Source organism: Pteropus medius, unplaced genomic scaffold, assembly GCF_902729225.1.
Source record: "Pteropus medius unplaced genomic scaffold, Ma_sr-lr_union100, whole genome shotgun sequence".
Lineage (NCBI taxonomy): Eukaryota > Metazoa > Chordata > Mammalia > Chiroptera > Pteropodidae > Pteropus > Pteropus medius.
In genome coordinates this window covers 4,414,133-4,436,133 of record NW_024353517.1, presented here as the reverse complement: position 1 = coordinate 4,436,133, position 22,001 = coordinate 4,414,133, and the positions used below count along the sequence as shown (strand labels likewise).

General features: G+C 37.6%; 2 protein-coding genes, 4 non-coding genes and 1 pseudogene across 12 annotated transcripts; 1 reads left to right on the top strand and 6 right to left on the bottom strand.

The window, feature by feature from the left end:
- The first annotated feature begins 518 nt into the window (after positions 1-518).
- Positions 519-14,886, top strand: RFC4 (replication factor C subunit 4). 5 transcript variants are annotated; one of them, XM_039850875.1, is made up of 12 exons: positions 519-786; positions 1,990-2,132; positions 3,907-3,985; positions 8,393-8,472; positions 8,891-9,007; positions 10,280-10,399; positions 11,861-12,004; positions 12,188-12,308; positions 12,937-13,062; positions 14,406-14,486; positions 14,560-14,676; positions 14,750-14,886. In XM_039850875.1, exons 2-12 carry the CDS (start codon positions 2,002-2,004, stop codon positions 14,843-14,845), a joined length of 1,212 nt encoding a protein of 403 aa, XP_039706809.1. In that variant the 5' UTR covers positions 519-786; positions 1,990-2,001; the 3' UTR covers positions 14,846-14,886. The 5 variants fall into 5 exon arrangements, with proteins under 5 accessions (XP_039706809.1, XP_039706808.1, XP_039706807.1 ...); XM_039850874.1 differs by having other exon boundaries at positions 519-811; XM_039850873.1 differs by having other exon boundaries at positions 519-811; positions 1,986-2,132.
- LOC120593151 (uncharacterized) lies at positions 7,891-8,009 on the bottom strand (annotated as a pseudogene).
- On the bottom strand, positions 14,881-21,176 carry EIF4A2 (eukaryotic translation initiation factor 4A2). Of its 3 annotated transcripts, none has more exons than XR_005650292.1 (12): positions 20,990-21,175; positions 20,135-20,180; positions 19,911-20,043; positions 19,496-19,635; positions 18,582-18,750; positions 18,370-18,479; positions 17,995-18,138; positions 17,549-17,686; positions 17,218-17,307; positions 16,914-16,993; positions 16,351-16,461; positions 14,881-15,643 (listed from the first exon to the last, which is right to left on the bottom strand). XR_005650292.1 is itself a non-coding variant. In XM_039850871.1 (11 exons), the coding sequence occupies exons 1-11, from the start codon at positions 21,016-21,018 to the stop codon at positions 15,499-15,501; spliced, it is 1,224 nt and encodes a 407-aa protein (XP_039706805.1). In that variant the 5' UTR covers positions 21,019-21,176; the 3' UTR covers positions 14,881-15,498. The 3 variants fall into 3 exon arrangements, 1 of the variants encoding a protein (XP_039706805.1); XR_005650293.1 differs by having other exon boundaries at positions 16,355-16,461; XM_039850871.1 differs by lacking the exon at positions 16,351-16,461 and having other exon boundaries at positions 20,990-21,176.
- Positions 17,050-17,185, bottom strand: LOC120593127 (small nucleolar RNA SNORA4). Its single transcript, XR_005650304.1, has one exon. It is a non-coding gene; the product is annotated as a small nucleolar RNA SNORA4 (small nucleolar RNA).
- On the bottom strand, positions 17,371-17,501 carry LOC120593125 (small nucleolar RNA SNORA63). Its single transcript, XR_005650302.1, has one exon. It is a non-coding gene; the product is annotated as a small nucleolar RNA SNORA63 (small nucleolar RNA).
- Positions 17,771-17,948, bottom strand: LOC120593130 (small nucleolar RNA SNORA81). Its single transcript, XR_005650306.1, has one exon. It is a non-coding gene; the product is annotated as a small nucleolar RNA SNORA81 (small nucleolar RNA).
- Positions 19,737-19,805, bottom strand: LOC120593133 (small nucleolar RNA SNORD2). The gene has a single exon (XR_005650308.1). It is a non-coding gene; the product is annotated as a small nucleolar RNA SNORD2 (small nucleolar RNA).
- Positions 21,177-22,001: the final 825 nt, after the last annotated feature.

Genomic DNA, 22,001 nt, shown 5'->3' with positions numbered 1-22,001 from the left:
ACTCCACTCTTCCCAATCCCCATCCTTTGGGCAGAAGCAGGTTGCTAGTCGAATTGTGTGGCCTCAGAAAAGCCACTGAGATGCCCCATAACTGCCAGTGAAGATTACAGCGAGGTACAGGTCATGTAGGTTCGTACTCAAAAAGACGATGGGTCTTTTGAGACCTTCGATGGACCGCGGAGTTCCCGAGGCCCGCGCACCCCTCCCCAACCGCCTTAGCGGGTGAGCGGTCTTGGATCCCTCCCTGCCCACGCTCGCTGAGCATGCCCCCGGTACCGTCCAGTGTCTCCTCTGGACGGTCAGGGTCAAGTGCTCTTGCGCTGAAGTTTCCAGTGGGAAAAATGCACGAAGACAGGGTGGAACTTTATTTACACTTCTTCAACTATTCTCGTTCCACTCTATACATCTCTAAAAATCTGTGTCTTCTAAGTAAAATCGTATAGGAGGTAATGGGTCTCTGAACCAGGCGCGCGAGCGCGCGGCGGACCGGAAATGACGCATTACGTGCCCGCGGATTCCCGCCCTGCCCTTCGCCTGCTGTTCAGTGGCGGGAAGTCTGTCAACTCTGCTGAGGGCAGCGACTCTTGTCACCGGGCCCGGCTGCTCGGGGCTTTTTAGGCCTAATATTCTCAGTTTGGGGAACGGAGCTAAGACTTCGAGACCACCTCGCCCTCTCAGCGTCCCGGAAGCCCCAGGAACGAGCCGGCGGCGTCCTTGCTCCAGAGACGAGCAGCTGAAAGGCCCAGATAGTGCCCAGGAACACGCGCGGGGAGCCGGGGATATCAGGTGACCTGCTGGAGAAACTGCGAAGGTTGCGTTCTCTTTCCTCTACTCCTGCATCTTTGATGCCTCTGTGATGTCTTCCACCTCCATCGTAACACGTACAGGGGCCGCACCAGCGCTCCAGCCTAGCTATCTCCTACCCCTTTGGGAACTGGTGTTTCAATACAGCATCTTTCATAGCCCTGCTCCTTACTGTATTACTGTTTAGCAAGCCTGTGGCAGGGATGGAGTAATCCAATAATGTTAAGAACTTTGGCCGTTTAGAGATATTAACAGTTTATTTTGTTTGAGTACATACTCATGCCAAGCACAGAACTGTGTGATTTTACAATTCTTTTATTTAACTCACTTGCTTTATGGACTAGGCAGGCTGTAGCTCCTTTTACAGAAGGGAAAACTGTTTCTCATAAGTGGTAATTCAGTCATCAAATAATATGAAGCATCTATCATATGCCAGTTACTGCACTAGACGGGCAGGGGTAGGGGTTACAGCAGTGAAGAAAACAGAATTGCCACTAACGCTGGGAATTTTCAGGCAAGTTAATGATGTCTCTCTGTTCCTAAAAACTGCCTATGCTGCCTGGAAGAATGTTTACATGAATGTTAATAGTAGTTATCTTCTGGGTGAGATTTTCATCTACGTTTCTTTAAACTCCGAGGCATTTCTGCATTTTTTTTTTTTATTTCTTCAATGAGCATGTTATCAAGAAACAGATTTTTCCACTTTAACAACAGATTCTCCAACAGGACCAACCCTCCCAGTAAAATAGGCCCTTAAATGGAGCTCTAGGCCCAAGAAAAAAAGTAGAGGTTCTCATTTGTGGTCCCAGCACTCCTAGTTGCTGAGTCCATTCCAGAGTCTGAGCTAGAGCTAGGCCCATGACTGAAATGGTAGAGACTGTAGGAGCCTGTGTAGGGTTTGGCCATTAATGACATCATATTTATCAAAAAATTTGGAACTCTTAAAAAATTTTCCATAAGATTTATGTTTATAACTCCCTCATAAATAAATTCAAAGTTCCTTAAACACTTTGGCATCTTTCATGTCCCTACAGGTTTCAGTACAATGCATTCAGAGGTCATAGGGTGATGTCTTTTATTTAATAATTACTGAATATCTTTGCACAAGGTTAAGTGTGTTTTCAACTGTCCTTCCTCATAATGGTTTCAAAAGAGTTTTTCCTTTTCTGTCTTGCACCTAGTCAGGGTGAAGTAACCATGCAGGCGTTTCTAAAAGGTACATCCATCAGTACTAAACCACCATTGACCAAGGATCGAGGAGTAGCTGCCATTGCAGGAAGCAGTGGAGAGAACAAGAAGGCCAAACCTGTTCCATGGGTGGAAAAATAGTAAGAACTCTTGCGTTTTTGTTGAAGTAGTTAATAAATTAGATCTCTAACCAGTTTTGATCATTTTTTTGTTGTCGCTTTTTTAACTTAAGGGGGAATGATTTGCTTTGTTTATATGTCCTTGAAATATCACCCAATTATGTAAGTCATAGAACCTTAGAACTGAAAGTTACCTTAGAAGGATCTAATTTCCTTCTCTTATAGGTGAACTAAAGTCTTCTTTATAACTCAGGTCTATGGTTTTCAGGGCTAGGATATAGCAACCAAGAAAAAGTTTTTATAAGCTGGCTCTTGGTCAGGAGTTCTACTTAAGTCCACTTTCATTACCGATAGGTGGAAATTGTTGAGGTTTTTTAATACATTTTTTTTTCAAAAACACTTGAAGTGGCACTTAAATGTTAGTAAGCTAAGTGGTATTTTAACAAGTTGTAGTCGTAATCCATGGTGTAGTCCAGGGATCCCTAACTGCTACCAGTCGGTGGCCTGTTAGGAACCAGGCCACACGGCAGGAGGTGAGTGGTAGGAGAGAGAAGCTTCATCTGTATTTGCAGCCGCTCCCCAGCGCTAGCATTACCACCTCAGCTCAACCTCAGATCATCAGGCATTGGATTCTTATAGGAGCACCAGTCCTTGGTGCCAAAAAGATTGGGAACCGCTGGTATAGCCTGTTATTACCAAGGGTTTGCAGATTACTTATAGGCCACATAGGGCCCTCATAGGTTTTGTTTGGCACCAACAATGCTTTTAAAAATTTTGCATAAAAATCTAGATTTTTTTTTTTTCATTAAAAAAAAATTATCTAAGGAGGAAAATGTAGATTTTCAGCTTCTCAGAAGATTAGGTAACACTAAATGCAAATTCTCACCTGACAACAGTCAGATGGACTTGAATACTGCTTCTCATTTTGGAAAGGTCATATGTTCCTCAATTCACTATAGTCCCTGTTTTCTCTTTCTTTACACTCTGCCTTCTTCGCTCTTGTTATCTGCCTGGCCTCTGCAGGTATTTGAATATGAAACTCTGGTTTATAACATACACTGGTTTTCCTAGGTAACATTATCTGGCATGAAATTCTCACTGGGCACTGACCTGATTAATTAGAAAAGTATGACTCAAAGAAGAGTTTTTGATTAGTTAACTAAGCACAAAGCCTAATCTTAGGGTTGGGAATATAACTGTTCTAGCTTCTCTTGAAATCACAAGTTAATAATTTAAGATGAAATTTATATGTTTTACTTTATAGTGGTTAAACTTATTTTGCTATTCCTCAATGACTTGATAGATATGCCTTTTTTTTTTTTTTTTTTTTTTTGCATTTAGGCAATGGAAGAAATCGCTATTAACCAGTTAGCAACATAATTATGTAATAGTATTAACCAAAATAGTTAGCTATCCTGATGTTAGTAAATAGTTCCCCTAAGTTTTCAGCTTAGATGTGTGATCAAAATATATTACTTTCCAGGCAAGTGCCGACTTTAAATTTTTAAGCAGTTGGCATTTGTGGTATAATAAAAATCATTTTGCTTAATTTTTATAAGCATAACAGATGCAAGCTATATATCTGGAGAAGTGAAGACTTACTCCTTCAGTATGTAGTTGTTTAAGGTAAATACAAATGATGTTTCCACCTACTTCCAATTATGAAATTTTCTCATTTCATTACCAATATATGAGAATTATCATTGGTATTTTAGCAAAAGGAACACTTGGAGACTTTTCTGTGGCTACTACAATATACTAAACAATCCTCCCCATTTTTTTTTTTTTTTTGCAGTCGCCCAAAATGTGTGGATGAAGTTGCTTTCCAGGAAGAAGTGGTTGCAGTACTGAAAAAGTCTTTAGAAGGAGCTGATGTGAGTAGCAGATGATGTTTAATATCACTGGGAGATTTAAGACTTAATTTATTCACCCTTTTCCTCCCTTTATAACTTCCCTCCCCCTTTAAATACTATGCTATATATACAGTAGGCCCTTGATGACTATTTGTACAATGGATGATTAGATCAACAAATACTTGTTGGGCGTCTCCTATCTTAATCGTTATATAGTACTCAAATATAGGCTATTGAGCAAGGCAGACTGGGTCCTTTTGTTCATGAGCTTTTATTTTGGTGGAGAATGACAAAGTAAACATGTAAGCCAAATAAATAAAAGAATTCTAGATAATGATATGTCTTATAAAGAAGAGTCAGAGAGGAGTCATACAAATAATGTATATGACATCCATATATATTTTGAAGCATAACAATAAAATGAATCACCCATCTTAAAATATTACCAATACTAAAAAAAAAAGAAGTCAGAGATTCTTTGAAAGTATAATTTCTCACCTAGTTTTAGGATTTGGTTTGAACTACAATACAAAAAATAAACATTTAATTCTGCTTATAGCATTGTCTCTTGCCATGATGGGTGGGATAAAACGTTCTTGAGTGACTTTCATTTTAGATTTTTCAAAGACAAAATAAACCTATATAAAGAATTAGCAATTTAAAATTGTGTATAAGTGTTTTAAGAACTCAGTGAAGGAAGGGAAAAAGTTGCAGATGAAAGTGGGATTTGTTTTTTCCTTTGTTCATAAGATTTGCTTCCTTCCTCTCAACCTGGCTCCAAAAGAACCTCTCAACAAGGTTCTTTTGATTACCGCTGCTTTTGTTCTCTTCCTGGAATTACAGTACAACACTACATATTTTGAAGTTGTATTTCTAAAACTATTTTAAAAAAAAATTTGCCACTATTTGTTTTGATTGAATCCAATGTTTACTTTTTAATTTTATAATATTATAGAATTCTAATTGCATAGTAATATTTACACAGATTGCAGGATAAAGATTTATTTTAATCGCTAGTATTCCCAATTCTTTAAGTAAATGTAGTGGGATTAAGATCCAGTTCTTGACTTTATATCGTCTAATTTAGAAGCTTTTTTAACAGCTTGCTTAATATTTCTTTACATACTAAGTTTTGTAAAATGTGAAGTAATTTTTTTTAATTCTAAAGAGTACAGGAAAATTAATTCTTTCATTTACTTTAAAAAGTTTTGAAGTTTTTTTTCCAGAAATCAGTTTTAAGGACTGATACTCCACCTACAGTTCTTCTCCTCCCCCAGTTTTATTGAGATATAATTGACTTACCTCACTGTATAAGTGTAGAGCATATAGCATAATGATTTGACTTACATGTATTATGAATTGATTACTATAGTAAGTGGTTAGTATCCATCATCTCATTTAGGTACAAAAAATATATATATATTTTTTTCTCCTTATGATGAGAACTCTTAGAATTTACTCTCAGCAACTCTGTATATATCATACAGTAGTGCTAACTATAGTTATGTTGTACATTACATTCCTAGAGCTTATTTATTTCATAACTGGAAATTTGTACCTTTTGACTTCCTTCCTCCAATCCCTGCCTCTAGTAACCACAATTCTGATCTCTTTTTCTGTTAGATTTTTTTTTTATTCCACATATAAGTGAAATCATACAGTATTTGTCTTTCTGACTTATTTAACTTAGCATGGTGCCTTCAAAGTTCATGTTGTCACAATCGGCAAGATTTCCTAGTATTTTATGGCTGAACAATACTCCATTTTTCTTTTTTTAATTAAGTTTATTGAGATAACACTGATCAATAACAAATTTCTGGTGTACCACATTGTAATTTGATATTTGTATACTCTGTGTGCTCACTACCCACAATCTAATTTTCTTCCATAACCATATATTTGACTTCTTTTACCTAATTTGCCCTCCCCACAACCCCCTTTCCCCTGGTAACCACTATTCGGTTGTCTTTGAGTTTGTTTTTGTTTGTTCTGTTTGTTACTTTTTGTTTTATATTACACTAGTGAAATCATATGGCTTTTGTCCTTTTCTGTCTGGCATATTTCATTTAGCATAATACTTTCAAAATCCATCACAAATGGCAATATTTCTTTTTTTTTTTTTAATGGCCAAAGTATTTTATTTTACTTATATACCACATCTTTATCCAGTCATCCGTCAGTGGACACTTAGATTGCTTCCATGTGTTGGCTATTGTAACTAATGCTACAGTGAACATACGTATACATATATTTTTATGAATTAGCGTTTTCATATTTTTCAGGTAAATTATCAGACCATATGGTAGTTCTGTTCTTAATTTTTCAAAGAACCTCCATACTGTTTTCCATAGTGGCTACACCAATTTATATTTCTACCAGCAGTATATGAGAGTTCCCTTTTCTCCACATCCTCTCCAATGCTTATTTTTTGTCTTTTTGATAACAGCCATTCTAACAAGTGTGAAGTCATATTTCATTATGGTTTTCATTTGTTTCCCTAATAAATAGTGATCCACATACAGCTCTTGAATGTACCATATGTATATTTACCATATATATGTATGTATATATCATATTGTTACATAAACTAAGGTTTAATAATTTTACCGTGTTTTAAAAAATTTAAGTTATTATAAATAATTTACAATATTGATCGTTAACCTGGATGAATCATTACAAATATTGAAGAATGCACAGATCAAAGTAATAGACCTTAAAAATGAAGCCTAGGAGTTTTTTTGGTTTTTGTTTTTTAGTGAGTCTCATAGTTTATATCTTAAGCTATATGTTACCAATGTAACAGTAATAGTATTCTGATTACTATATTTATCTATATATTTATTTGGCATATATTGAGTACTGCATGCGGTGCTGAGAATACAAATGCGAATAAAATAAATATGGTCCTGACCTTAAGCTTACCATCTAGTAAGGTAGACAAGTATTTTACAATTAAACCCAACCATTAAATAAATAATTTTAAAAATTGCTAATTGCATCAGGTGCAACAGAGACTAATGAGAGAATAAGCAAGGAGACCCACTTAGATTGGTCAGAGAAGGCTTCGGACTTGGAGTAGGAGTTAGGCGGAATAAAGGAGTCACACCCCAGCTTGTGGGGGATAGCATATATGTAGGCTATAAAGTGCTTAGCTGTTGGAGGCCATTGTAAATTGGAGCCTAAAGGTAAGAGGTGGTAGGCAGATTATGGATGTCCTTGTAGGTTATGGTAAGCAGGTAGATTGTTTGTCTGTTTTTTCCTACATGGAGAAGCCAGTGAATAGTTTTAAGTAGCAAGCAGAGTGACATCTGATTTGAGTGAAGAATGAATGGATGGGAATGGGGAGGGTTAGGCAAGAGTGGAAGCAAATAAACTCTACTGCCTAATTTCGTATGTGCAATGATTTCCCTACATTGAATCATGGAAGAATATACTGTTTCATAACAGCTTATTAGAATTTAGTACATTTATTGATCTGTACCAGAGATCAGTTGCCTGCTTGATAAGGAGCCAGGCTAACTAGGCTGAAGGTATAAAAGAAGATACCAGTTATTTTATCCTTTCTTTCTGTAATGAATTCTCCCTGGTATATGCAGGTATCCCAACAGGGTACATGATTGTAATGTGGAGCACTGCCTGGCATTTAGTAGATGCTTAGTTTTTTAAATGTTGTTATTCTTGCAACTTTAGCTCATCCAAAGCACTAATATGTCCTGTCACCCCTTTTTACTCAGTATTGGCCAAATCCATTTACTCCTTTGGTCTATATCTATACTCTTTGTAACAACTGACATTTTTTTTTTTAAACGTTTATTATTATTATTATTATTATTATTATTATTATTTTTTAGATGACAACCCTTGATTGACCTCACAGATTGCAGGACCTTGTCAGTTACAATCCTCCCCTCCCCCCTTTTTTTTTACACCTACAGCACCTGATCTTCCTAGGTGGTCCTCCATCCAAGTACTAACCAGGCCTGACCCTGCTTAGCTTCCAAGATCAGACGGGATCGGGCTTGTTCAGGGTGGCATGGCCGTAAACTATTTTTATAAAATAGAAAATCTTGCCCAATCCTAAGCAAAAGAGTGAGATAGGGAACTGACAGAAGCCTGGGATTCCCTTCAGAAATAAAAAGTTTCTAATTTGTTTTGAAATTCCACCTAAGTAGAGTAAGTATAGAGCAATCATAAGTATGATTCAGCTTACAATATTAGAAAGACATCTTGGGGAAAAGTGATAGTATTATGTGAAGAAGCAAGATTTAAATTTAATACTATGATACCAGTTATATTAAGAAATCTGTGTATTAAGATATATGTGCCCTCTCAGGGAAGTTATTGCACTGTTCCATAGATATTTTTAGCCATCATTTTTACCTATTTGTGCCAGAACACAATTTTTAAAATAAAATTTAACTTCGACAGCTCCCTAATCTCTTGTTTTACGGGCCACCTGGAACTGGAAAAACATCCACTATTTTGGCAGCAGCTAGGGAACTTTTTGGGTAAGTTAAAGTCTCTTTTTTTTTTTTTAGATTTGATACTGAAAATCTCTGGTACTACCTTTCTTTCTCTAAAAATTTGCATTTGGTTTCTCTCTGAAGTTGTTGGGTTTGTTTTTGTTTCTGAGTTTTTAATTAATCCAGTGGGCCCACTTCCAGTTCTTCCCCTCCAATGAATTAGCTTGCCCACATCTTTTGTAAACTTCATTCTGAACCTTATTCAAAATTTGGATGTACTGCACATAGGGAGCCTTTTGATTTTTTTAGCAGTTTATTTTCATTATTATTTTGGAGCCCAGAGGACCCAACCTATCTCTAGTCATGTCAATAGTTTTATCACTCTTAATGATTGTGTTCACATATGTCATGTGATAGAATCTGTTGTGTATGATGCCACTAACCCACACCACTTGTTCTTGAGTTCCTTTTTCCTCTGGATTTCCCAGGCCCTGCCTCTGAAGTGGCTAGGCCAGCTCCTTGCTCTCAAGCATCCTGAGTATAAGCAGAGTGTGTGGTGGCTGCTGCAGTATGATTCCAGGTACAGCAGAAAAATCTCTGAGCCACCTTCTTAGATTCTTCTTGCTAGATCGACTTTTGACAGGGTTAGCCAACCATAGTATAGGAGCCCTTTACCTAGAAAAGATATATCAGCCCAGGTCTGATACCCATGCAACATATACCAACATAGCAAAGGATCTTAAATTTATCTGGAATTTTTATATCAGGCTATGACCAAAAGGTACATCTGAAATCCTACATATGAAAATAACTAGATACCTCTGCAATCATCAAATATGTAAGAATAATTAGTTATATTGAAATGTGAAGGGAGACAAAAGGTGAAGCTGCTATGACCCTGACATTATTTTAGACAGCAACTTTTGTTTCTTAAGGAAATTATAAGAGTTGTTTTGATTATTATACTACTCAGTTAGACCCAAACTGAACCAGCCTTAGCAATGTACTCATAATAAAATTGTTAAGTAGTTTATTATTTATTCTAGAGTAGGTCAGTCCAGAGTATAACTTTTAAAATGTCCTCTTAAAAATAATGCTTGTCCTTATAGAAAAGAACTTATTTTAATTATAAAGTCAAAATTTGTGGAATATATGTGGTTATAAAATAGAAAATATATTTGCAGAGCTTCCCAAACGTTTATGCCCACAGAAAAAAATACTTAATATATCTTGTTATTTAAGAAAAAGAGCAATAAATCTAAATTTTGTTGTTTTTATTTAAAAAATATAAATATGTAGAAAAATTAGAAGGAAGTTTTTAAAACAGTGCTTCGGCAGGGTACACCATTTATTTTAATTATCTTTTGAAAAAAATCTTTTGATGTGTCATATTTCTCTAAAGTGAGCTACTTTAAATAATTTTCTCAAAAACTCACTTAAAAGAAAACTTCATGTTTTAAACTAGTAATTTTTCTTGCATGCTACCCTATGGAAATCAGAGTATGCTGTATTGCAGCATTGTTTAAAATTGTAACATATTTAAAACTAAATGCCTAACTATAGAAGGTCATTAAATTCATGATGGCACAGTCATAGGATGGAATGTCATATAGCTATTAAAGTGGTTCTGATGACATAGCGAGATGTTTATGACACAATCCTAAGTGGAAATTGATTTAAATTTTTATCTGCATACCTTTACGAAAGAGAAAATACAGAAGTGACTGCTTTTTATCCATATTTATGAGGTGGATTTTAAACTACTGCAGAATGTACAAGTGTTAAAATGTGGTTTAAATCTGGGTTACTTATATGTTCTATGATGTTGCATATTTGTTTTATTTTGACATAGGCCTGAACTTTTTCGATTAAGAGTTCTTGAGTTAAATGCATCTGATGAACGTGGAATACAAGTAGTTAGAGAGAAGGTGAAGAATTTTGCTCAATTAACTGTATCAGGAAGTCGTTCAGAGTAAGTAAGCTCACCCTCCCTTCTCCATACCATGTTATTGTATTTGTTGAAAATACATGTTTCTGCCAAATTTACAACTTCTTTTTCATGTTAGGTCATATTTTTATCTAAAATTTTTAAACTCAGAAATGATCTTTCTATTTATACTTACTAATTTTATTTCGCTATCAAGGGTTTTTCACTAACATTTTGTCTAAGGAGTATTAATTAAATTTGATAGTTTGGTGATAGAGTCATAAAGTTTTGTCAGATATCTTAAGCTTCAGTGTATATTTCATAATTAGGGTGAGCATATAAGTTCTAACTGGAATGCTTTTAGAGTGAAAGAGAAGGTATTATTAATAATTAAATAGGACTGCCCTGAGTTAAACAAGGATGTTGAGTCAACTACTTATACTCTTTAGATGGCAAAGTTCCAAGATTAAATTTTTGCTGTATATTTAAATTTATATCAGAGCGCACATTAAGAATTTGTAGAAAGTGAATGACTAATTTTTGATATCCACCTTGAATTGACAATATATATATTTGATAAGGCACTTAAAGAACTCTGACAACTCAATAATAAAAAAACAACCCAATTTAAAAATGGGCAAAGGATCTGAATAGACATTACTCAGGAAGATATACAACTGGCCAATAAGCACATGAAAACTTGCTTATCAACATCATTAGCCATTAGAAATATGCAAATCAAAACCACTTTACACTCACTACGATGGTTATAAGCAAAAAGATGGAATATAACACAGGTATTGGCAAGGATGTGGAGCAATTGGAGCCCTTACACATTGCTAGTTGGAATATAAAACAGTGCAGCCACTTTAAGAAGTCTGGCAATTCCTCTAAAAGTTAAACATAGAGTTAGTTACCACATGACCCAGAATTTCTAGTCCTAAGTATATACCCACAAGAAATGAAAATGTTCATTTCTTGTGGGTATATACCTATAAATAACAGCACTATTCATAATGGTTCATTTCTTGTGGGTATATACCTATAAATAACAGCACTATTCATAATGGTCAAACATGGAACTAACAGCACTATTCATAATGGTCAAACATGGAACCAACCCAGAATACCCATTAGCTAATGAATGGACTAATAAAATGCAGTATATCTATTTGGCATATTATTTAGCAATAAAAAGGAATGAAGTAATAACATACTACAACAGGGATGAATCTTGAAAACATTATGCTAAGTGAAAAAAGCCAGTAACAAAACAACATATTAATGTTGACATCATAAGATTTCGTTTATATGAAATATCCAGAGCACATGAAATACCCAGGCACATCTGTGGAAACAAAGTAAAAATTCATGATTGCCTATGGCTGAAAGTTGGGTGAAAAGTGATTCCTAATGGGCACAGGGTTTCTAGTCAGGATGATGAATATGTTCTAAAATTAGATTGCGATATGCGAATTATAATTCCTCTGTGTTTCTCTGAATCAGTGGGAAGCCATGTCCTCCTTTTAAGATTGTGATTCTGGATGAAGCAGATTCTATGACCTCAGCTGCTCAGGCAGCTTTAAGACGTACCATGGAGAAAGAGTCTAAAACCACCCGATTCTGTCTTATCTGTAACTATGTCAGTCGGTATGTATATTCTGAAGATAGATGCTAGGCAGCCTTGTTTTGATTACCCCCATTAAGAAGAGAAAAAATTTAAATGCTTCAATGCTACATTAATTTCTCCATCAAATCTTTTGTTCTTGATAAAAATGAGTTCTTTGGGGGAAATTCTTTAAACACTAGCATGTTTTTTCTAATATTTTACAGAATAATTGAACCTCTGACCTCTAGATGTTCTAAATTCCGCTTCAAACCTCTGTCAGATAAAATTCAGCAGCAGCGATTATTAGACATTGCCGGTAAAGAACATGTCAAAATTAGCAACGAGGTAATTACTAATTCCTCTAATGAATGCCTGTAGAAGAAGTCCTGAAATGAGTCATGTGTGTGTTGTTTGTGTTTCAATTTCTGATGCCAATTCTTCAGTTAAAGTTAAGCTAAATGAGCAACAGTTTCAATGTCTAGGAATTACAGGTTCAGTCTTTGTTATTTTTATTATCAATATCAGACCCAGAAGTGGGGCAGATTTTATACATAGTATGCAAATTATGCAACAATCTCTCCATAATGACAAAATTTTAGTCTAGGTACTATTCCACTTCAAAAATTAATTTGGTATGATGAAATTCTGGTACAGTGATAGAATATATAGGCCTCTTACTCATTATAGCAATAACCGTAATTTGAATTGTCTTTGCTTTATATAATCAAGAAAATAGAATGAGAATGAGAAGTATGGAACATCTCTTTGTCTCTGCAAATTTCTTTCAAAGGCAAGAGCTCCATTCACACCGTGCTTCTCATTGGACCGATGCTATTCTCCATGAATTTTGCTACTATGGATCTGATAATATTCCCTCAAAAATAAATTTTTGCTAAAATAATAGTGCTGTTCACTCTATTAAAAGAGCCTTAATTAATTGATCATCAGTAAAAAAAACTTTTTTTCTTTTCAGGGAGTATCTTATCTTGTTAAAGTGTCAGAAGGAGACTTAAGAAAAGCCATTACATTTCTTCAAAGTGCTACTCGATTAACAGGTGGGAAGGAGATCACAGAGAAGGTGATCACAGATATTGCTGGGGTAAGCACACTAGTTATTCTGAAATTCTTTTAGATGGGTTTTAGAAAATTTTCACCCAACAGGTACATATGGAATGCTTATTATATGCTTAGTTCATTCAGGCTGTTGTAACAAAATACCATAGGCTGAATGGCTTATAAACAACAAAATTATAGTTCCAGAGGCTGGGAAGTTCAAGATCAAGGTGCCCACAGATTCCGTGTCTGGTGAGGACCCACCTCCTAGATCATAGACTCCTAATTCATAAATGGCCTTCATCTCACTGCTTCCACCTGTGGCAGAAGGGATTCTCTGGGGCCTTCTATAAGGGCACTAATCCCATTCACAGGGGTTCCACTCTCACAACCTAGTCACCTCCCAATAACCCCATCTCCAAATACCATCATTTTAGGTATTAACATGAAATGAGAGGGATGGTACATTTAGTCTACAGCAAGTGCCAAATACTGTGCTAGGAACAGTGTAATAACCTGCAAGTACTGAATGTTTCAGGCATGTGGCAGTTAAAGATTTAACAGATATCCCTGTTGTTAGAAATCTATTCTAAAAAAAGGGTCATACATAAACAAGGGGCATGCACATTCAGCTCATAGAAAATGGAGTGCCACACCTGGCTTTGGCCTTACCTCAGGATCAGTACTACTTTCCAAACAGTTCCTAAGGCATTTTTCACACTACAGTAAAACCAATAGCATTAGTTCCCGTCCATTTTCTTGGCATTATGGGTTTTAAAACCACTCATTAGTGGCATCTTTATTTGAAAAAAGGTCACTTCCCCTTAAAATTGTTTTTCAAGCTACTTTAACCACTGCTGAGGAAATTTTGTATATTCACTAGAGCCATTAATGGATTTTAAAAGCAAAATGCACAATTTAGTATATGAAATTGGTTTCATAGTACTATTGGCATAGCCGAGGCCAGAGGTCTCGGTTACCTCAGTTTCAGGTCTAATAGCTTTCTGGACCATCTCTGAGAACATAAGCCTTAAGGCTTAGAGACCCCAACTTTGTAAAGTATCGGGATTGGTGCTTCATGTCCTATGCTATAAAACAGGAGTCCCCAACCCACAGACCTAGAACTGAGCCACAGAGCAGGTGAGCCACGGATGTATGAATGCTGCTTCATCTGTATTTGCAGCTACTCCCAACACTAGCATTACCACCTCAACTCTCAGATTAGGCCTTAGATTCTCGTTAAGAGCACTGGCACCTGGTACCAAAAAGGTTGGGAACCGCTGCTATAGAATGTCGTCTTGCTCACAGTGAACCTAGCATGGAATGTGTAGGTGTGGATATTCCAAATTCCAAATTGTCTTCACCCCAAATACAATTTTAACTTTTTAGGTAATACCAGCTGAGACAATTGATGGAATATTTGCTGCATGTCAGAGTGGCTCTTTTGACAAACTAGAAGCTGTGGTAAAGGTAAAGTTACTTTACAGACTTTGGGGAAGAGAAAATTAATAAATCTTACTAAATGGCAACTTTACTGTTACAGGACTTAATAGATGAGGGTCATGCAGCAACTCAGCTTGTAAATCAACTTCATGATGTGATTGTAGAAAATGACAATCTTTCTGATAAACAGAAGTCCATCATTACAGAAAAACTTGCCGTAAGTAGGCACTTTTGCACATTTCAGCAAAAGATACCAGAAAGGGAATTTAATAAACTTTTTTTTCTTGTAGGAAGTAGATAAGTGCTTAGCAGATGGTGCTGACGAACACCTGCAATTGATCAGCCTCTGTGCTACTGTGATGCAGCAGTTGACTCAGAATTGTTGATTCATATTTCTTGTAAATAAAATGACCAAAGCACCTTTAAAGTGAATGTACAATTTATTTAACATTCAAACTTCATTAAGACATGTGCAATATGGCAATTTTACTGGGGTTTTAACCCTACCTAGGATGATTGCTTGCTGGGGCTTAGCAACAGGGTCCAGTTCACACTTAGCACTAATTAAATACTTTATTGAATAAATACAATACCAAACAAAATGCATTCAAATGCTCTCTAAAAAAAATCAGTTTTAAAGGCCTTTCTATTCCAGGCTAATGACAAACACAATAAAGGCAGGTAAGCTAGTTTAACATAATTGGCTGATTTTATACAGCACTTATATCTTTTAGTCCACAAGTATATTATTAAATGATAGAGAACATCTAATACAACCATTTCTACATAACTAGGAAATAAATTTCTAAGAAAAAAAGATTTTACAGACCCCATCTTTTATACCCAACCCCAACAGTCTAACTCTAAAGAGGATAAAGCCAATGACTTTCCTCACAAGAGCTCACGAAATCTGTATTTCTGATCCGTTATGAGCATTGAGACAAGATTCAAAATTCCCAAAGAAAGAAGCACAATGCACGTTGTGATCGCCTATTCAGCAACAGCGGGCACTGCATTCAAAACTATCTCATCCCAGGAATTAAATAAGGTCAGCCACATTCATAGGCATTTCCTCCACTGTAGTGTTGTAGAAAGTCTCAATGTCACGAAGAATCCTCTTGTCTTCTTCAGTAACAAAGTTTATAGCCACACCTTTCCTCCCAAATCGACCCCCTCTGCCAATTCTGTGTAAGAAAAGAAATCAACAATTAGAATGTTACTTCCACATACTGTGTGAACTACTGAACATGATGATCCACTTGTTAACCATCAGCTGCTGTTTACTTATCAAGGTTATAGTTCGTGCTTCTAACTGGAGCACTATCTGCTAATCAATATCTAGAGAAAGAAGTCTTCCTTTGCAGTTAGTGGCAAAAGGATTCAAGGCTTGTCTGGCTGCAAAATGAGATTTTATCAGGTGTCTTGAGCATTATTTTTAAAGCAGATGACAGTATTGTGTTTGGGGTAGTGAAATTAAAAGGCCCATACCAAAGTGGGCCAGCCAAGAGCAGATGTCAGCCTGGGACAGATGTAAACACCAGGAATAAAACAAAAAGAACAGTTATGTAATCCATTTCGACGCACTTCTGGAACTGTAAACTGTAAACACAAATGCTGCAAGCAAGGTTAACTACTGTCTAAAACAACTTTTTCCAGTGGGAAAACAAGTATTTGGTATGGTAACCCAAACTCATCACTGCTTTTTTGCTCAGTTTCACACGTTATAACTCAAATTACTCAAACGTGTTTACCTCCAACAAACTTTTCTACCTCCCTGATAGAAACCAGACAATACAAACCACCTAAGAGACTATTATTATACAAAAATGCCTTGGCTGGAACAACTTAAAATATCAAATAATCATGACAAAAGAAAAACAAATATAAATACCGACTCGCTCTTTATTCAAACAGTGTGCTGTTTCGCTTATGATTCCACGTCCTAAATTACGTCAACGCCGTTTCTGAGTGCCATCTCGCCATCAACTGCTGCTATCGACTCCTGTATTTTTTAAAAAGTCTTTTTTTACATCATATAACAAAGTACAATTCAATTTACTTAGGGATAAAGCCACTATAACTAAACCAGGGACTGCTCAAATTGCTACCAGACGACACCATGAAAATCCCAACTATAGAGGAATCACCAAGAAAGCACATGGACACACAAGAGCATCACTAAAAATAAAGCTCAAAAATAAACTAAGACCAAAAGATCTAAAGCAATCTAATCTGTACATATGAGCCCACAATTTGGGCAACATTTACACAACTGTTTTCCCACTGTGTGTGATCAATCTTCCCAAGTACAATTTTAATTACATCCTACCAAGTTTATTGTCTATTTACTAAATCAATTCCCTGATTTGAGGTTAAGTTTCAGACAAAATCAGTCAACAGAAAAGCAATATAAATTCATTTTACCAGTAAGGTAATAAGGTGCCATTTACTCACCTGTGAATATAGTTTTCACGATTGGTAGGTAGATCATAGTTTATAACCAATGACACTTGTTGCACATCAATCCCACGAGCCTGAAATATAATGGTATAATGTTTAAATTCTAACTGAAAAATCTAGACACCTATGTAATGTAGGCCACAAAATAGTAGTGAACTATATGTTTAGTGATACAGCTCACTGTGGAGTGTGGTCTTTACTCTCCCAAATAGCTCAAATTGGTAAAGGTTATTTATAAACCTTCCCCCAAAAACACCTTTTGGTAGGAATAAAAAACAGCAATAAGAGACTTACTTACCAACAAGTCAGTAGTGATCAGAACACGGCTTGACCCTGATCGGAATTCCCTCATGATAACATCTCTTTCCTTCTGGTCCATATCACCATGCTGCAAATTAACAAACCTTAATTCAAGAATCACCAGTCAAATCAATATTTAATTTTATTGACCATGTATGAAACCAAGCGTCCCTGGCTGCTACAGAACACTGCAGACAGGTATAGTAAAGAATCAACTTTATTTTGAGCAGGGGGAACGACAACACAGCACTTAACAGCTATATTGTAGTCTAAATCCTGCTTTAATGAAAATACATCGTAATTACCATTACTAAATTAGAACACCTTACCAAAGCGGAAACTGTGAAGTCTCTGGCATGCATTTTCTCAGTGAGCCAGTCCACCTTGCGCCTTGTATTGAGAAAAATAACAGCCTGTGTAATGGTGAGTGTCTCGTACAAGTCACAAAGCGTATCCAATTTCCATTCCTACAGTATTTCAAAGAGAAAGGTAACAATCATTAAATTTCTAACTTACAATCATTAGAAGTTCACTGTCAGGTTGGTATACAGACATATTGCACCAAATCTTAAGACAAAGGACACTGGACATTAAGAAAGAGGTCCACCCCAGTCTTTACAATCTAGTGCAGTTACTTTTCTTCTTGTGTGTACTCTGCTAGCATTATCACAAAGACCAAGATGTAATCCTAGTTTCTGCAATTTTAGCACAGTGCTTATACAAGAAGGTCAAAAAAACCTGGCTACATTTTTATTTTAATAATTAGACAAGTTACCTCTCTTTCAACATTAATATAAAACTGTTTGATTCCTTCAAGGGTCAATTCTTCCTTCTTCACCAGAATTCGAATTGGATCTCTCATGAATTTTTTGGTCACTTCCAACACATCAGTTGGCATAGTGGCAGAAAGCAACACAACCTTAAAAGGACAATGATGATGATGTCACACAAGCAGTTAATTAGCACAACCATCACAATACTCTACGTGTTTGAGACCAAGCGTCTCTGTCTTGCTAAGGAATTGCAGTAGACAGGTAGTTATGCATCAATTACTTTAAACAGGGGAAACGACAATAGAACACTTCAGTTGTATTCTAACAGTACCTGCATAAACCTAATCTCCAGCTACAGAAGAAAAATAAAAGCTCACCTGAATACTTGTATTTAATTTTTGGAAAATCTCGTAGATTTGATCCTTAAATCCTCGGCTCAACATTTCATCTGCTTCATCCAAAACAAACATTTTGATCCATTTTGGAGCTATTAAAAACAAAGTCATTATCATCTCTAGTTTCACAGGGATACTAATGAAATGCATTAATAGTAAAAAAAAACTTATGCTCTCTAAACAGCAATACTTACAAAGATATCTTCTGTTTAACATATCAAACACTCTCCCTGGTGTACCAACAACAATATGTGGTGCTTCAGCCTGCAGTTTTTGCATTTCATTTCGAACATTGGTTCCACCAATGCAAGCATGACAAGTTGCTCCCATGTAGTCTCCAAGTGCCAGAATTACCTTTTGGATCTAAAAGCCAAGAGCCTTAATTATTATTCAGCAGAATTACAGACTGTGACTAAATTCCAAAGCATAATGGCAAATATCTGGTCTGCAAACAGCCTTTACGCATGCATAGCATTTAACTACTTCCAAGCTTAAGATGCAAACTGATCTAACTGCTTCAAGATAGAATTCTCTTAAAATCTTTCTTGTGCCTTGTCAAACTTGGGATCCTGTTGCCCCAGGTACCAGACCAGCTAGTTTAAGAACTACATTTCTTTTTATTATTCTTCATTGTGTAAGAAGGTGTAAATAGTGGATCAAGCTCTGCAATTACAGCTAGGACAAGATACTTTACTTTTCCCACAGGGTAATGCCTACAGTTTTATCAGCAAAGTTTACTTCAAAGCCAATAGCAATGTGCTTTGAAAACATCATGCAACAGATGCATCACAAACTACTGAGACAGTCAAATAACATGTCACTGCAGTTTTCATGTTGCACAACTGCATTCAAACTTAAAAATGGGAACAAATCTAGTCCACCCTAAACAGAAATAAAGCTTTTTGATTTGTCCATTTTATACAACCCTGCAAACCATACCTGCATACCCAGTTGCTATTTAACTTTCAACAAAAACTCCCTGCATGCATGGACAGTTAAAAGGAGGGCTCTCATAGGACCAATTTATACTGTTTTAAATTCTTCACAGTTGTGAAACCTGAAACCTATGCAACACGCAAGCAGTTTTTTTGAACTACACTATCAATACCTGTTGAGCCAGTTCTCTGGTGGGGGCCAATACTAGTGCTTGGGTCTCCTTGAACTCAATCTCCAACTGTTGCAGGATGGAAATAGCAAATGTGGCTGTCTTGCCAGTACCTGACTGAGCTTGAGCAATCACATCATACCCTAAAAAAAGTAGGATACATATTTACCGATCCCACACCAAACCGTCACTTCTAGTTCACACCATGTATTCCATTTGGAACATGAACTATGCCCAAATAATTAAGTGATCAGCAATGAGTATTCTCTTCATTTCAGGTCAGTCCCGAAAGATGATTGCCATCATTTCACTTTAAGGAATACAAACAGGTGCTAGTCCCCCAGAAGTTATTTTCCCTTTTAATGGTCCAGGTCTATGTAAAACTGAATCGTTTTTAAAAAGTGCTGAGTTCTTTTACCTTTAATACAAGGAATAATAGCTCTCTGCTGAATAGCTGAAGGCTTCTCAAAACCATAAGCATAGATGCCCCGTAGTAGAGACTCCTTTAAGTTCATATCGTCAAAGTTATCAACAATTTCATTCCAGTTGCTCTATAAATTTAAAAAAAAAAAAAGGGTGGGGAATAAATAGGATGAACAAACTCACCTTTCCAGAGTTTCAAAATCCACACACATTTCTTACCTCGATGACACCATCGGGGTCCATTCCCTCTGGGCCGCCATGTTCTCTGCAAACAAGACCACTACAGTTAAAAAACATATCCCTTTCCCAAGACATCCTAACTGTACATTAGGAGAACAGCTCTTTACAACCAATCTCATCAGGTTACCCTCCTCCAACACGTGTACACATCCCAGTAAAAGAGCAAAAGCTGATGGTGCAGGGCCCGATATACTACGCGCCTGCCCAAGAGTTGAGAACCAGGGACACGCAGAAAGCCCCACGGACGCCGGCCCTCCTCCCCTAACCCGTGCGCCAGGTGCTCCCGTCTCGCGAGAGCTCCACGCGCTGAGCTCCGCCCCTTACTCTGCGCAAGCCGATGATTGACGCGGGCCTAGGCCCGGAGAGCTATGCCAACGGTTCGCCGGGCCCCGGTTGCCGCCGGCCCGGTCCCAGCGCACCTTCTGGCCATGGCGAGTGACCGCCGCTGTCACCCTCCCCCCACCACCTACAGTCTAGCACTAAGTCGCGCCGTTGGCCGCAAATAAAGCTTCGGGCCCCAGTTACACTACCGAATGCGGACTGCACCACGGCTTTAAATGCCGGGCTCCGTACGGGCAGAGGAAGGGTCGAAATTTTAAAGGATCTTGGGGAAGAAAACACACCCTCTAACCACTCCGTTTTCATACCCTTATCACGTCTCCCCGCAATCCGAGGCTCTAGCCATCAAATTAGATTCTCGAAAAGGCAAGGGTACCGTACCCCAAGGAAATGCCTATGAATCTGGAGTTCCCTTCCTCACGCCAGCTACTCCAATCTCCTCTAGCGCCCCATGACCTTCACCACGAAAACACCACCACCGAAAATACGCCATACCTGTTATAATCCGCGGAGCCACCAGACATGTTCCGAAAAACCACTCAGCGCCCGACTGAAAAGACAGCGGGGCCCCGCCACCCGTTTTTTATAGGCTCGCGGCCGGAACCCGTTTTCTGCGGAGGAATTTTCTCGTCGTTCTTCGTTGGCTTCAAAATTGTGATCCAAGTGTTCTTACCTCGGAAAATATTCTAAGCGAGTCGGTGGGAAAATCCAAGTTGGTTATTCCAAGATATTGCAGGGGCACTGGAAATCCCAGGGCCGTGGGAGAAGGTTGGGACTCTTTGCTCGGCGGCGGAAGAATATTGCAGCAAGCAGCGGTCGAACTGCGTTCTCCTCCCACCCTGCTCCTACGGGGTTTCCGCGTCCCTGAAGCAGAGGCGGCCGGGGGAAGCGGGGCAGGACCGGGAGGCGGGAGCCTGAGCCCCGCTCCTCGCTGGCCGCCCCGGGCTATCCCGGGGGCAAGCGGGACCAAGTTCATCTTTCACCGCCTGTGCTTGGTGCCGGAGAGGCAGGCACGCCCACGTTCTGCACTGCAGGGGGAATCAGGTTGTTCCGCCCGATTAAATAGCTGTGGGAAAAGGCTATTTTATTTGACAATAAAGAGCCGCTATCTTAAAAGCGTAAAACTCTTACTAGGGAAAACGTCGGCCACCCAGCACATCCCGGGAAACCCGGTTTACCATACATTGTGCAGGGCGAGAAAAAGACATGTAGTGTCATTTGCAAATGTCTCTGGAGTAGCCAATTCCATTCTTACCACGCGGCTTCTGGTCTTCTCTCGCTCTCTTTAAAATAATGCTAATGATTTTAATAGGTGTGAGAATGACTGACAAAACCATTGCAAACTTTTGCAAAGCTATAATAGCTGAGGAGTAGCAATTTTCCTCGTAACGCAGGAATTTAAATGGATGCATCTGACAGCTACAGTTCCATGCTGCTTTGAGGCTTTGATCCTGATCTATATTGGTAATTTTTTTTAAAAAAAGACCGAGTTTTAATTCCTTATGCA